This window comes from Fulmarus glacialis, unplaced genomic scaffold (assembly GCF_000690835.1).
Source record: "Fulmarus glacialis isolate BGI_N327 unplaced genomic scaffold, ASM69083v1 scaffold34254, whole genome shotgun sequence".
NCBI lineage: Eukaryota > Metazoa > Chordata > Aves > Procellariiformes > Procellariidae > Fulmarus > Fulmarus glacialis.
Window position 1 is genome coordinate 1 of NW_009209287.1, and position 10,091 is coordinate 10,091.

The 10,091-nt window shown below is 37.4% G+C and overlaps 1 protein-coding gene across 1 annotated transcript in view; it reads left to right on the forward strand.

Moving 5' to 3' along the window:
• Nucleotides 1-659: 659 nt before the first annotated feature.
• Nucleotides 660-10,091, forward strand: part of CEP76 (centrosomal protein 76kDa) — a gene marked incomplete at its 5' end in the record, with an annotated part of 10,139 nt that continues 707 nt past the window's right edge. Inside the window, 6 exons of the mRNA XM_009576777.1 lie at nucleotides 660-757; nucleotides 1,443-1,571; nucleotides 4,361-4,552; nucleotides 6,461-6,627; nucleotides 8,428-8,761; nucleotides 9,962-10,091. The exon at nucleotides 9,962-10,091 is cut by the window's right edge and continues 109 nt beyond it. Of these exons, the coding sequence (XP_009575072.1) occupies nucleotides 660-757; nucleotides 1,443-1,571; nucleotides 4,361-4,552; nucleotides 6,461-6,627; nucleotides 8,428-8,761; nucleotides 9,962-10,091 (1,050 nt within the window). The remainder of the gene's footprint in view (nucleotides 758-1,442; nucleotides 1,572-4,360; nucleotides 4,553-6,460; nucleotides 6,628-8,427; nucleotides 8,762-9,961) is intronic.

Below are 10,091 nucleotides of genomic sequence, written 5' to 3' on the forward strand. Positions count from 1 at the left end.
TCTATCCCAGCCGAAACCAGGACACTATGTGAAGCTTCTGTTGTTTGTATTGCTTATAATCCCGTCTCTCTATTGTTTTGTAATGCTTCTTTTTCTTTAGGTAATTCTAAATTTTCAGCATTATGCAGTGACATTAGGTTCGTTTGTTTGGGGTTTTGTTTGGGCTTTTTTTGTTTGTATGTTTTGTTTTGTTTAGTTTAAAGTTGATTACTCTATTTGTATGGCACTCTGGGTCCGTCATAATAAACTGTATCTTGGGGAAGATGAACTTCGCTTATTTCCAAACACTTACATTTGAGCTACCCGTGTAGTCAGTAGGAATAGGCACTTTTACTCCTACTCTGTTTTAGATGCCTATTCTAGACATTTTTAGAATGCCATTCATCTCATACATCCCGGTACTGGCTGCAAAGAGGGGCTTGGATAATTATCTCAGCTCTAGATGTCTGCTTTTTTGGCCAGATTATACTTTCTTACAGCCTCATTTGAGTTTGAAATTTAAATAAAGATGCTTGTTTTGCGTATATTTAAAGAAGTTTAGTTATTTTTTGTGATTATATAGCTAAGATATTTATGTTAATTATTTGCTTCTGCCTGGCTGAAATGTCCTAAGTAAAATGAATTTGAGAGAACTGATCAAAATTTATTTTGGTTTAAAGGTACAGAATCAAAGGTTTCTGTTGGCGTTTTAAACATCAGACTGGAAATGTATCCACAGCTTAATAAGACGCTGTCTCCAGAAATAACTAATACTCAAGTAAGTAATTTCCGGGAGGGCTGACTTATTCTTTTATTGGCGGGGGGAGGGAAGCTTAGTGTAGAATTACTTACATAGATGTTGAGGGCTGTGGGGTTTTGAATGTTCGATACTTTTTTTCCCCCATTAAATTTAAATATAATTACCTTTTTTAAAACTACTTTGTTTATACTGAACATTACTTCATCTGAAATATTACTTTAGTAGTTTTTCTACTTACTTGTATCAAAACTTTAAGAAGAAAAATAAGAAAGATGCAATATAGCTAATTTTCTTCAGGTAGTATATGTTTTCTTCCTCTCTCTCCTGTTTGAAAGAGTAGTTTCAAATCAGCTATTCTGCCTGGAAAGCCAGTAAATGTTGGCCTGAAGGTACATGCAGATATTATTCTGCACATCAAAAGCTGAGCAATCCTTCTGTAGAGAAATGCATCACTTGAGATGAACACTACTTCAGTCAAGCTTGATATATGAGCCTACAAACAAGAAATGTAACTTGAGTTTTTTGTTCATTGGATTTTCATTTAAAAATACTGTTCTTCAGCATTTGGGTGGCACACTTTAAATATTAAGCTTTATTTTACATAGGCCCGATTTGGTGTTGATGTGCTTATTGATTACAGGGTTTTTTTCCTGTTTGGAATTAATATGTGTGTGATTGGTTATGTTTTTCTTCAAACCTGCAGTTTGCTTTGGAACGTCAGAAAACAGCAGAAAAAGAACGATTATTTCTTGTATACGCTAAACAGTGGTGGAGAGAGTACCTACAGATAAGGCCTACACACAACGTAAGGCTAGTAAAGATTTTTGCACAGGTTTGTAAATTTTACAAATAGACCAATCCTTTCTTTAAGTTATCTTTTTATTTTTAGATATATTTTGAAGTTTATGTGTATATAGAATCTCTATAGAGTTATGACATGGTTACATTCAGGTCAAGGCTACATGTGGTGTACCATGCGAAAAACGAAATTTGTAAAGATTGAACTTCTGTATGTGTATCGAAGCTCAATAGCATGATGCAGAAAGAAGGGTTGCTCTGAGCACTTCTGATGCGCGAGGTGATAAAAAAAGCCTGTTTAGTCTTTTCCTTGAATACTCACAAATGGCAAAGACTTCAGTGATCTGTGCAAACTGTTTCAAACAAGTTTTATACCAGATAAAACAGTTATAAAAAATGGACTTAGATCTATTAGGACAGATCCACACAATATTTGAGCTCTGTGTGGTCTGTAAAGCAATATGTCTGGTTAATATTGCACGCTAGCTACAGACATAATTATTGTAGGCTAATAAATTACTGTGCATCAGTTGCTCCTTGGTAACTGTCCCTCAGTAAAAGGAAGGGTATGATTCTTTGCATTTTTAGTGCCATGAATTTATCTTGCATGGTAGCAATTTTCCTATCACAGGTAATGAGCAGTAGCTCATGATCTCTAAGTAACTTCCTCAAGCGATCCCTGCCTACTCTTGCTTTTCAGTAAAGTAACAGCTTCCATTCTGGCTGTACCGTGAGTGTTCAGTAGTGATGTGAACTTCCACATAAGGGTGTGGTGGGTTGATCCCAGCCAGCAGCTGAGCCCCCTCCCCTGGGGAATGGAGGAGAGAATGGGAAGACCAAAAGTGAGGAAAAACTCATGGGTCAAGATGAAGACTGTTTAATAAACAAAGGAAAGAAAGGAAAAGAGTGGGAAAAAGTGATGCAAAGACAATAATTCACCACCTCCCATCAGCAGGCTGATGCCCAGCGAGTCTCCAAGCAGGGACTAGTTTAGAAAAAGTCTGTTCTCCATGCCCACCAGTTTTATCGCTGAACGTGATGCTGTATGGCATGGGTTATTCCTTTGGTCAGTTCAGGTCAGCTGTCCTGGCTGTGTCCCCTACCAGCCTCTTGTCCACCCTGAACTTCCTTCATGTCGGGGCAGAATGAAAAACAGAAGGCTTGACACTGTGCCAGCACTGCTCAGCAATAGCTAAAATGTTGGTGTGTTATCAACACTGTTTTGGTCACAAATGTAAAATGAAGCACCATAGGGGCTGCTATGAAGAAAATTATCCCAGCCAGACCCAATACAAAGGCTTAAGGTTTTCAAGGGAGGGTTTATAGAGAAACAAGATATATAATTAAATAGGGAATTCTAGAACTTGGCTGGGGACATGAAGTAAAAATGGGACTTGTACTATTTTGAGAATAAAGGAATGTGTGAATTAATGGTATTCCACTTTCTGCACGCACAAAGCTACAGTAACATTGGAAAGAAGGTTGGGGGTAAGGGTTTGTGGATAGGATTAGAGGACTAAGTTCTTTGTTACAGAACAGGATAGAAACTGGCAGCCCTCAGAACACTATAGGAACTAGGCCTCCTGCTAGTTCAGTACCTATAGAGAGCTTATCTTGATTCTCCCAGTGGCCATAGCAAATGTTAGTAAAACTGCCTTTATTGGCCTTTCTCATTTCTGGGAACAGAAGCGGGATTATCAGAATTGTTTGATAATTGAGTTATCAGGCAGTTTCGTAGGCGTAATGCAGAAGCATGCATTACATATATAAAACTATATTAAATAAATAATGAATTCTTCTTGCAATTTTTTTGCTTGCTTTCTAGCTGTGAAATAATTTCTAACAGGATTCCAGTCAGCTTCAAGTAAACGATGCTTTTCTTACACCAACTTGCTGGAAAAGCATGACGAAACCTTAATGGAGGCAATATGTGACTACAGTAAAAAATACGAGACCATGGTTTCCTGAAGCTCCAGACATTTAAAAGGCTTTGATCCCTTTTTAAATACACAAACATAAAAGTACCAGTTTAGCCCAGTGAGGAAAAGAGGAGTTTTAATACTGCTTGAAATAGTTTTAATAGTTGATAATCATAATATTTCCCTGCAGCACATAATAAAACACACCTTTTTCCAGTCATCTTTTCATTTTTCCAAGAAATTATAAATTCTTAGTATTACTACTCTTGTAATATTTATATATCTAGTGACATCATTGTGAGTAAATTTTATTGGTTTTTGGTGTTATGACAAGAGGTAAAGAGTATTCAAATTCGGAAGCAAATAGAAACCTTTTAAACTCTAAAATGAGCTGCTGAGTGCTTAGTGCTTTGGGGAGGGGTTTGGGGGTTTGTTGTAAGTTTTGGTGGGTGTGTGGTTTTGGGGTTTTTTTTGTTTGATTTGGGGTTTTTTTTTTGGTTGGATATGGGGTGTTTGGTGGCTGGTGGTTTTTTTGTTTGTTTGGGGTTTTTTTGTTTGATGATAATATGGAAATTGACAGTGGATGAAGCATGAACAGTTCCTCACCCATTTAAGAAAATTAAGTTCAACCTGTACTGCTCCAGGTTTTTGAACTTTTAGTCTAGAATGTGCTACTGGTGACAGAGCCAGCGGAAAAATCTAACTTAAAGTCCCTCTAAACGAATTGCCTTAATTGCCTTAATGGTCTTGTGTCTTAGTTCTAGAAGGATTTTTGTGTCTTAATATTTTTCAGTGATATTTATTTCAGGGAGAATAAATCCCGTAGCAAAAAAGATGGTTTAAGTTAAGATGAATCTTTTGTACATTTGCGTGTCTGGCAAATAAACACATTTTATATGTTCAGGATGAAAATGGAGTAAACCGTCCAGTATGTTCATATATCAGACCACTTCGAGCAGGCCGGTTACTAGATACTCCTAGACAAGCAGCGCGGTTTGTCAGTGTCCTGGGTTATGAAAGAGCTCCTGTCATCGGAGGAGGTGGTGGGAAACAAGAACAGTGGTGCACCCTTCTTGCTTTTTTATGTAGAAACAAGGTATGTGAAAATGGTCTTTGTGTGACACGATAGAGTTGGTATCATATTCTAACTGAAGTTAGTAATTTAAAACAGGCTGCAAATAGATGGATTAAATAAAATTTGGAGAATTCTGTTACAATAACTTGTTTAAGATCTTTTTAAAGAGAAACAGATGTTAAATAGTAGACAAGGCGGCTTTGGAGCAGACTTTCTTTGTCAATACATCTGTTTGACAATGAGCTTGCTTTTCTTCATTTGCTTTTCCAAGATCCCATGTAATTATTCAAAGAACCCCTGCTAGTGTGCAGGCAACTAATTTAAATTCTGGACTAATCCAGGAAGAGTTGGAAAAGTCTCTTTTGAAAAACTGATTTTTTTTACATGGGCTAAAATACATTCACAGTATTTGCATTCATTTTTTGCAAGATAGGGATTTTCACTAAAAGTTTTAGCCTAGTTCTCAGTGATCTGACACTTGTATCATATGACTATAACAAATGAAACAAATTGTAACTCATTTTGGATTATAGCTCTTCTGTTGTATGAATAAAAGTAAGTGATCCCTTTTAATACCTCTTTGGAGTGGTCGATGCCTTTCATTGCCACCGAGATGCTTCTGCGTTCAAAAACAATCTCACTGATGTGTTTGTGTTAAAAAGATCTGTTCTTCTTGGCAGCAGGAGCTGTATCCCAATTTTTAGACCTGTCTCAAAGACCACACAGAACAGACATTACCTGTTGTCTCTGAATATCACATCATGCATAGGTACCATATAAAGGCACCACTGGCTACCCACTGGCTTTCATATGGAGGTGGTGATCCCGACTTTGAGTTTGAGGACCATTGTGTTTGGAGGTACAGAGAAAGGATTTCCTCCAAGGCAGAAGTGGAAAACTGTATAGCAAATAGCTGAATTTAGCCCGTGAGACACCAGCTGGATCGTTACTAATTTTTTTGTGGAAAGTGGTGTGGCGTTATGAAATGAACACAAGTTCACCAGAAACTTGTTTAAACCTACTTTTCTGGATATTTCCCTTGTAAATTAGTCAGGGGAAGATTGTGTTACCTGTGTAATGAACAGATACATCCAAGAACACTGAATTTTACATTTTCAGGATTCTGAATAGCATTTGACTAAAGAGCCGTACTGTTCTACTTCTGAATGTTGTGCTTTGTATTATGAAGGCTTCATTGCATGAGGAATTTTTTTTCTTACTTTACAGCTAACATTTGTAAAGAACTTAAGATGAAAAGAATATTACACATCACATTCAGAAATTGATTTCAGTGAATTATCAATGGTAGCAATAAATTTATGAAGGAAACTCTTTTTTCCTGGTTGAAGGGAAATGCAGCTACACATGACTTTCAGTTGTTACACAGTTAGATCTGTGGGGGCGTTTGTTTTACTGTTTTTAATTTCTGAACTTTGACAACACATTCAAGACAGTAAAATTACAATAGAATTACATTTTATTAACTGATTAAATTTCCTAACTCTGTGAAAATACTGTGTAATTTCTAATATTACCTCAGGTATTTGCCTTATGTACATTTTGGCTTTTAATTGGAATGTTAGTTTTGTCTTTACGGGTCAATAGATTCTGGTTTTGGTTTACTTGAAGGTGTCTTTATAATCATAAGAAATGTTTTCCAGTATTAATCATACAGTATATTTGAATAAAAAAATATAAATAGTCTATCATTAGAACATACTACTATTTTTAAACAATTTTTTTCTATTACAGAAAACTAAAACTTGTCAAGTTTAAACCTTAAAATCTTGGCTTCTTACATGTGCTTTAGGTAAACAGGAGGGAAACATGACTTATTAAATCCTGATTAGAGAAATATCACTGTTTTCTTTCTTTAAGATTTTATCCATACCTGATACTCAAACCAGCTTACTAATATTTACTGCCTAGGGTGACTGTGAAGATCATGCTAACCTTCTGTGCAGTCTTCTTCTTGGGTTTGGATTGGAAGCCTTTGTGTGTGTTGGAACAAAAGCAAAAGGAGTCCCCCATACTTGGGTAATGACTTGTGGAACTGATGGAACAATTACTTTTTGGGAGAGCTTAACAGGACATAGGTGAGTAAAAGGAATATAAGAAAACTGAGCAATGTATATTGAGGTTTGGACGGGCTATTTTTGTTGTTGCTTTTTTGTTTTTTTATCCTTACACCCTGTCATGTAAGTCAGGTAATCAAAGACAAAAGTCTTTGAATCTTTTTTTTCTGTGTACTGCTGCTGTTTGGAAAATAACTGGTTCAGTGTAAGGTGAAATATTTCAACAGTTTGTAATACAGTTTTCAGTGGCTTTAATAGAGTATAGCAACTGTTTTGTGTCTTATGGCAGCTGATTGCCATTGATGCTATTGCTGCCATCATTTGTAAAGGAGATGAAATCTGACATGGTGGTTTAGGAACTGGTGTGGTTTAAACCCCAGCTGGCAACTAAGCCCCACACAGCCGCTTGCTCACTCCCCCACAGTGGGATGGGGGAGAGAATCGGGAGAATAAAAGTGAGAAAACTCATGGGTTGAGCTAAAGACAGTTTAACAGGAAAAGCAAAAGCCGCGCACGCAAGCAAAGCAAAAGAAGGAATTCATTCACTGCTTCCCATCGGCAGGCAGGTGTTCAGCCATCTCCAGGAAAGCAGGGCTCCATCACGCCTAACAGTTATTGGGAAGGCAAAACACCATCACTCCGAACGTCCCCCCTTCCTTCTTCTTCCCTCAGCTTTTGATGCTGAGCATGATGTCATACGGTATGGAATATCCCTTTGGTCAGTTGGGGTCAGCTGTCCTGGCTGTGTCCCCTCCCAACTTCTTGTGTACCCCCAGCCTACTCGCTGGTGGGGTGGTGTGAGGAGCAGAAAAGGCCTTGACCCTGTGTAAGCACTGCTCAGCAGTGACTAACGCATCCCTGTATGATCAACACTGTTTCCAGCACAAATCCAGAACCTAGCCCCATACTAGCTACTAGGAAGAAAATTAACTCTATCCCAGCCAAAACCAGCACAGGAACTCATATTTTTTTCCTTATTTCATCTGTGAAATCAGTGTTACATTACTTTTTTCCCATGCAGAAATCTCTGCAAGTTCTCTGAGGTTCTCTCTCACTTGAGTCATTTTAGAGGGGCATATGTAGCTGTTCTGTACTGCAAAGCTTCTGGAACCTGTTTGTTAAAAAATCTTTCCCTTATTATTCTGTGTGTCCTATTGCTCAAGTGCCTAGAATGGTACTCAAGTCCCAATTTTTGTATAAAAATAAAAAAAGTGCTCCAAACTTCAATGCAAAGAACTTCCTCTTTACTGATGATATTCAGCACTGTGATCCATCCCACTGTACTTTCTAGTGCTATTAGAAGTACTACTTTTGGAAACATAATTTTTGTAATACATAGCTTCAAGTTGCATTGGTAGAAGCACAGTGGCACTATATACTTGAATATAAAACTTTTGGCTGTGTGAAAAGTGCTGATTAATATTCAGTGTTGAAAATAAGCAATTCTGTTTTGCCACTTTTTGTGTATCCTATGATTAGCATTTGAAGATGTATTTCTCCAAATGTGATGAATAGTGGGGAAACTGATGGATATGTTGTTATAGTGGCAAAATTTAATTGCTGTTGAATGTCTGCTTGATTAGTCAGCTTATTTTTATAGATTTAAAGAAAAAAGTGGTGTATTATTTCATTGTATGTTATGCCTCCAAAATGTCTATAATTACTTTTCTGTAAATGAATGAATGCCATTTTGGGGAAAAAGGTTAACAAATTTGGCTTGTATTTTTAAAAGGAGAAATGGCTTATATCTGTCCCATCTAAATATTTCTACCTTGCCTTGAAATACGGTGTATTAATAAGAAATTGAATGTTTTTGATTAGGTACATCCACAGACCTGTCAACCCTGATGACCCTCCACTAGTTGAACAACCCAAGCCACTGTATCCTTATCGCACGATAGGTTGTCTCTTCAACCATCAAAAATTCCTTGGAAATTGTCAGCCCTCTGACGCTGTGGAGGTCTGTGTGTTTGACCTGCATGATGAATCTAAATGGAAACCCATGAGTGGAGAAGCAATAAAATCTGTATGTTCCCCTGGAACAACATCTTCAGTTCCCCCTTTTCCTCCTCTGTGTGCTTCCGCAATAGATGCTGCAGTAACAAGCAACGAGGTAGAATTGCAGCTGAGAATATTGGTCTCTGAACACAGAAAGGTAATACTGTTTAAAGATTGTCATTGATCTGTTGCAGTAATAAAGGTGCATGTTTTTACTGTATACTTGTTTTGAATAGCTATTTGTTGGTTCACATACTCATATCTTTGCAGTGTGTTTTCCATCAGCTTTTGCAGAAATGCAGTATGTGAAAAGTGAAATAACTGAAAAACTGTTTGGAAAGACTGTACTGAGCTAGTTTAGACGTCATACTTATTAGTTGCTGTGGTGATTCTGCAGCCTCATGTGTGGGCTCTTCCCCCCGCGCTGCCTTTGCCTCTCATTCTGGGTCTGTGATCTTCAGCTTACTGGCATCTGCAGGCTACCTGTGAGTGGTCTGTAAAAGCCAGGAAGATCAAATTTGGTTGTCAGTGGGCTTTGCCTATCTATCACAAATGGTTTTGGTCCCTAGGTAAAAGCAGGCTTTCAACTTTCATGATCTTACTCTGACTGCTTTACAAAATCAGGAGGCATTTCTAGAAGTTAGTTTTGTCCTTTATCAGGGCTTTTACAAGACGTAATGTGCCAGAAATGATTTTTCCTGTGCTGGGTATGAAGAAGATGATACTTTAAATTCCTTTTAGCCTATGTCTGGTTTTAATGGGGTTTTTTGGTTGTTTTTGTTTTTATCTCGCCACACAATGCTCAACCTTTGGGGTGGCAAGTAATGCTCAGAGTACGAATCTCATGCAATGTCGAATACATATGCGGTAGACTTTTCTACTTCTTTGCACTTGTGGGATGGCATGAGGAAGATGCATGTACATGTGTATGTGTTTTGGGGAGCTGTTGTGCATTGTTTTTTCAAAAGTGGGTTTCCATGAGAGACATTAGAAAAATGTGAGGTGAATCTTAGTTGATCTTTCCCATATTTTTGCTGTGTATTTATGCACTATCTTCTTACATTTTATGCAAAGATACTGTAGCTAAAACATATAGTTTCAACTCTGCTGGTCTTGTTTGAGTCTAGTAGTCTAACTTCATTTCTTGGTAAATGTTTGATATTTTGTTGATGGTGTTTGATTCTTCTGGTTGGTGTGTGAATCAATATACAAATCTTACTGCTTCGTGGATTCCCTTCCATTAATTACAAATTAAAGATTTGTCATGGATTTATTTGAATCTATACAGTATACAAGCTTATTAATATCCTAATGTTCATTCTGCACAGTTGTCATCATTCTGTGACTTGCCTCACAGGATCTTGGCCTTTCTACCGTTTGGGATGACCATCTATCCTATCTGTTGTCACCAGCATTAGCAGCCTATGAGCTCGAACGTACAACAAGCATTTCTGCAGGAAATGAAGAGTTTCAAGATGCTGTAAGAA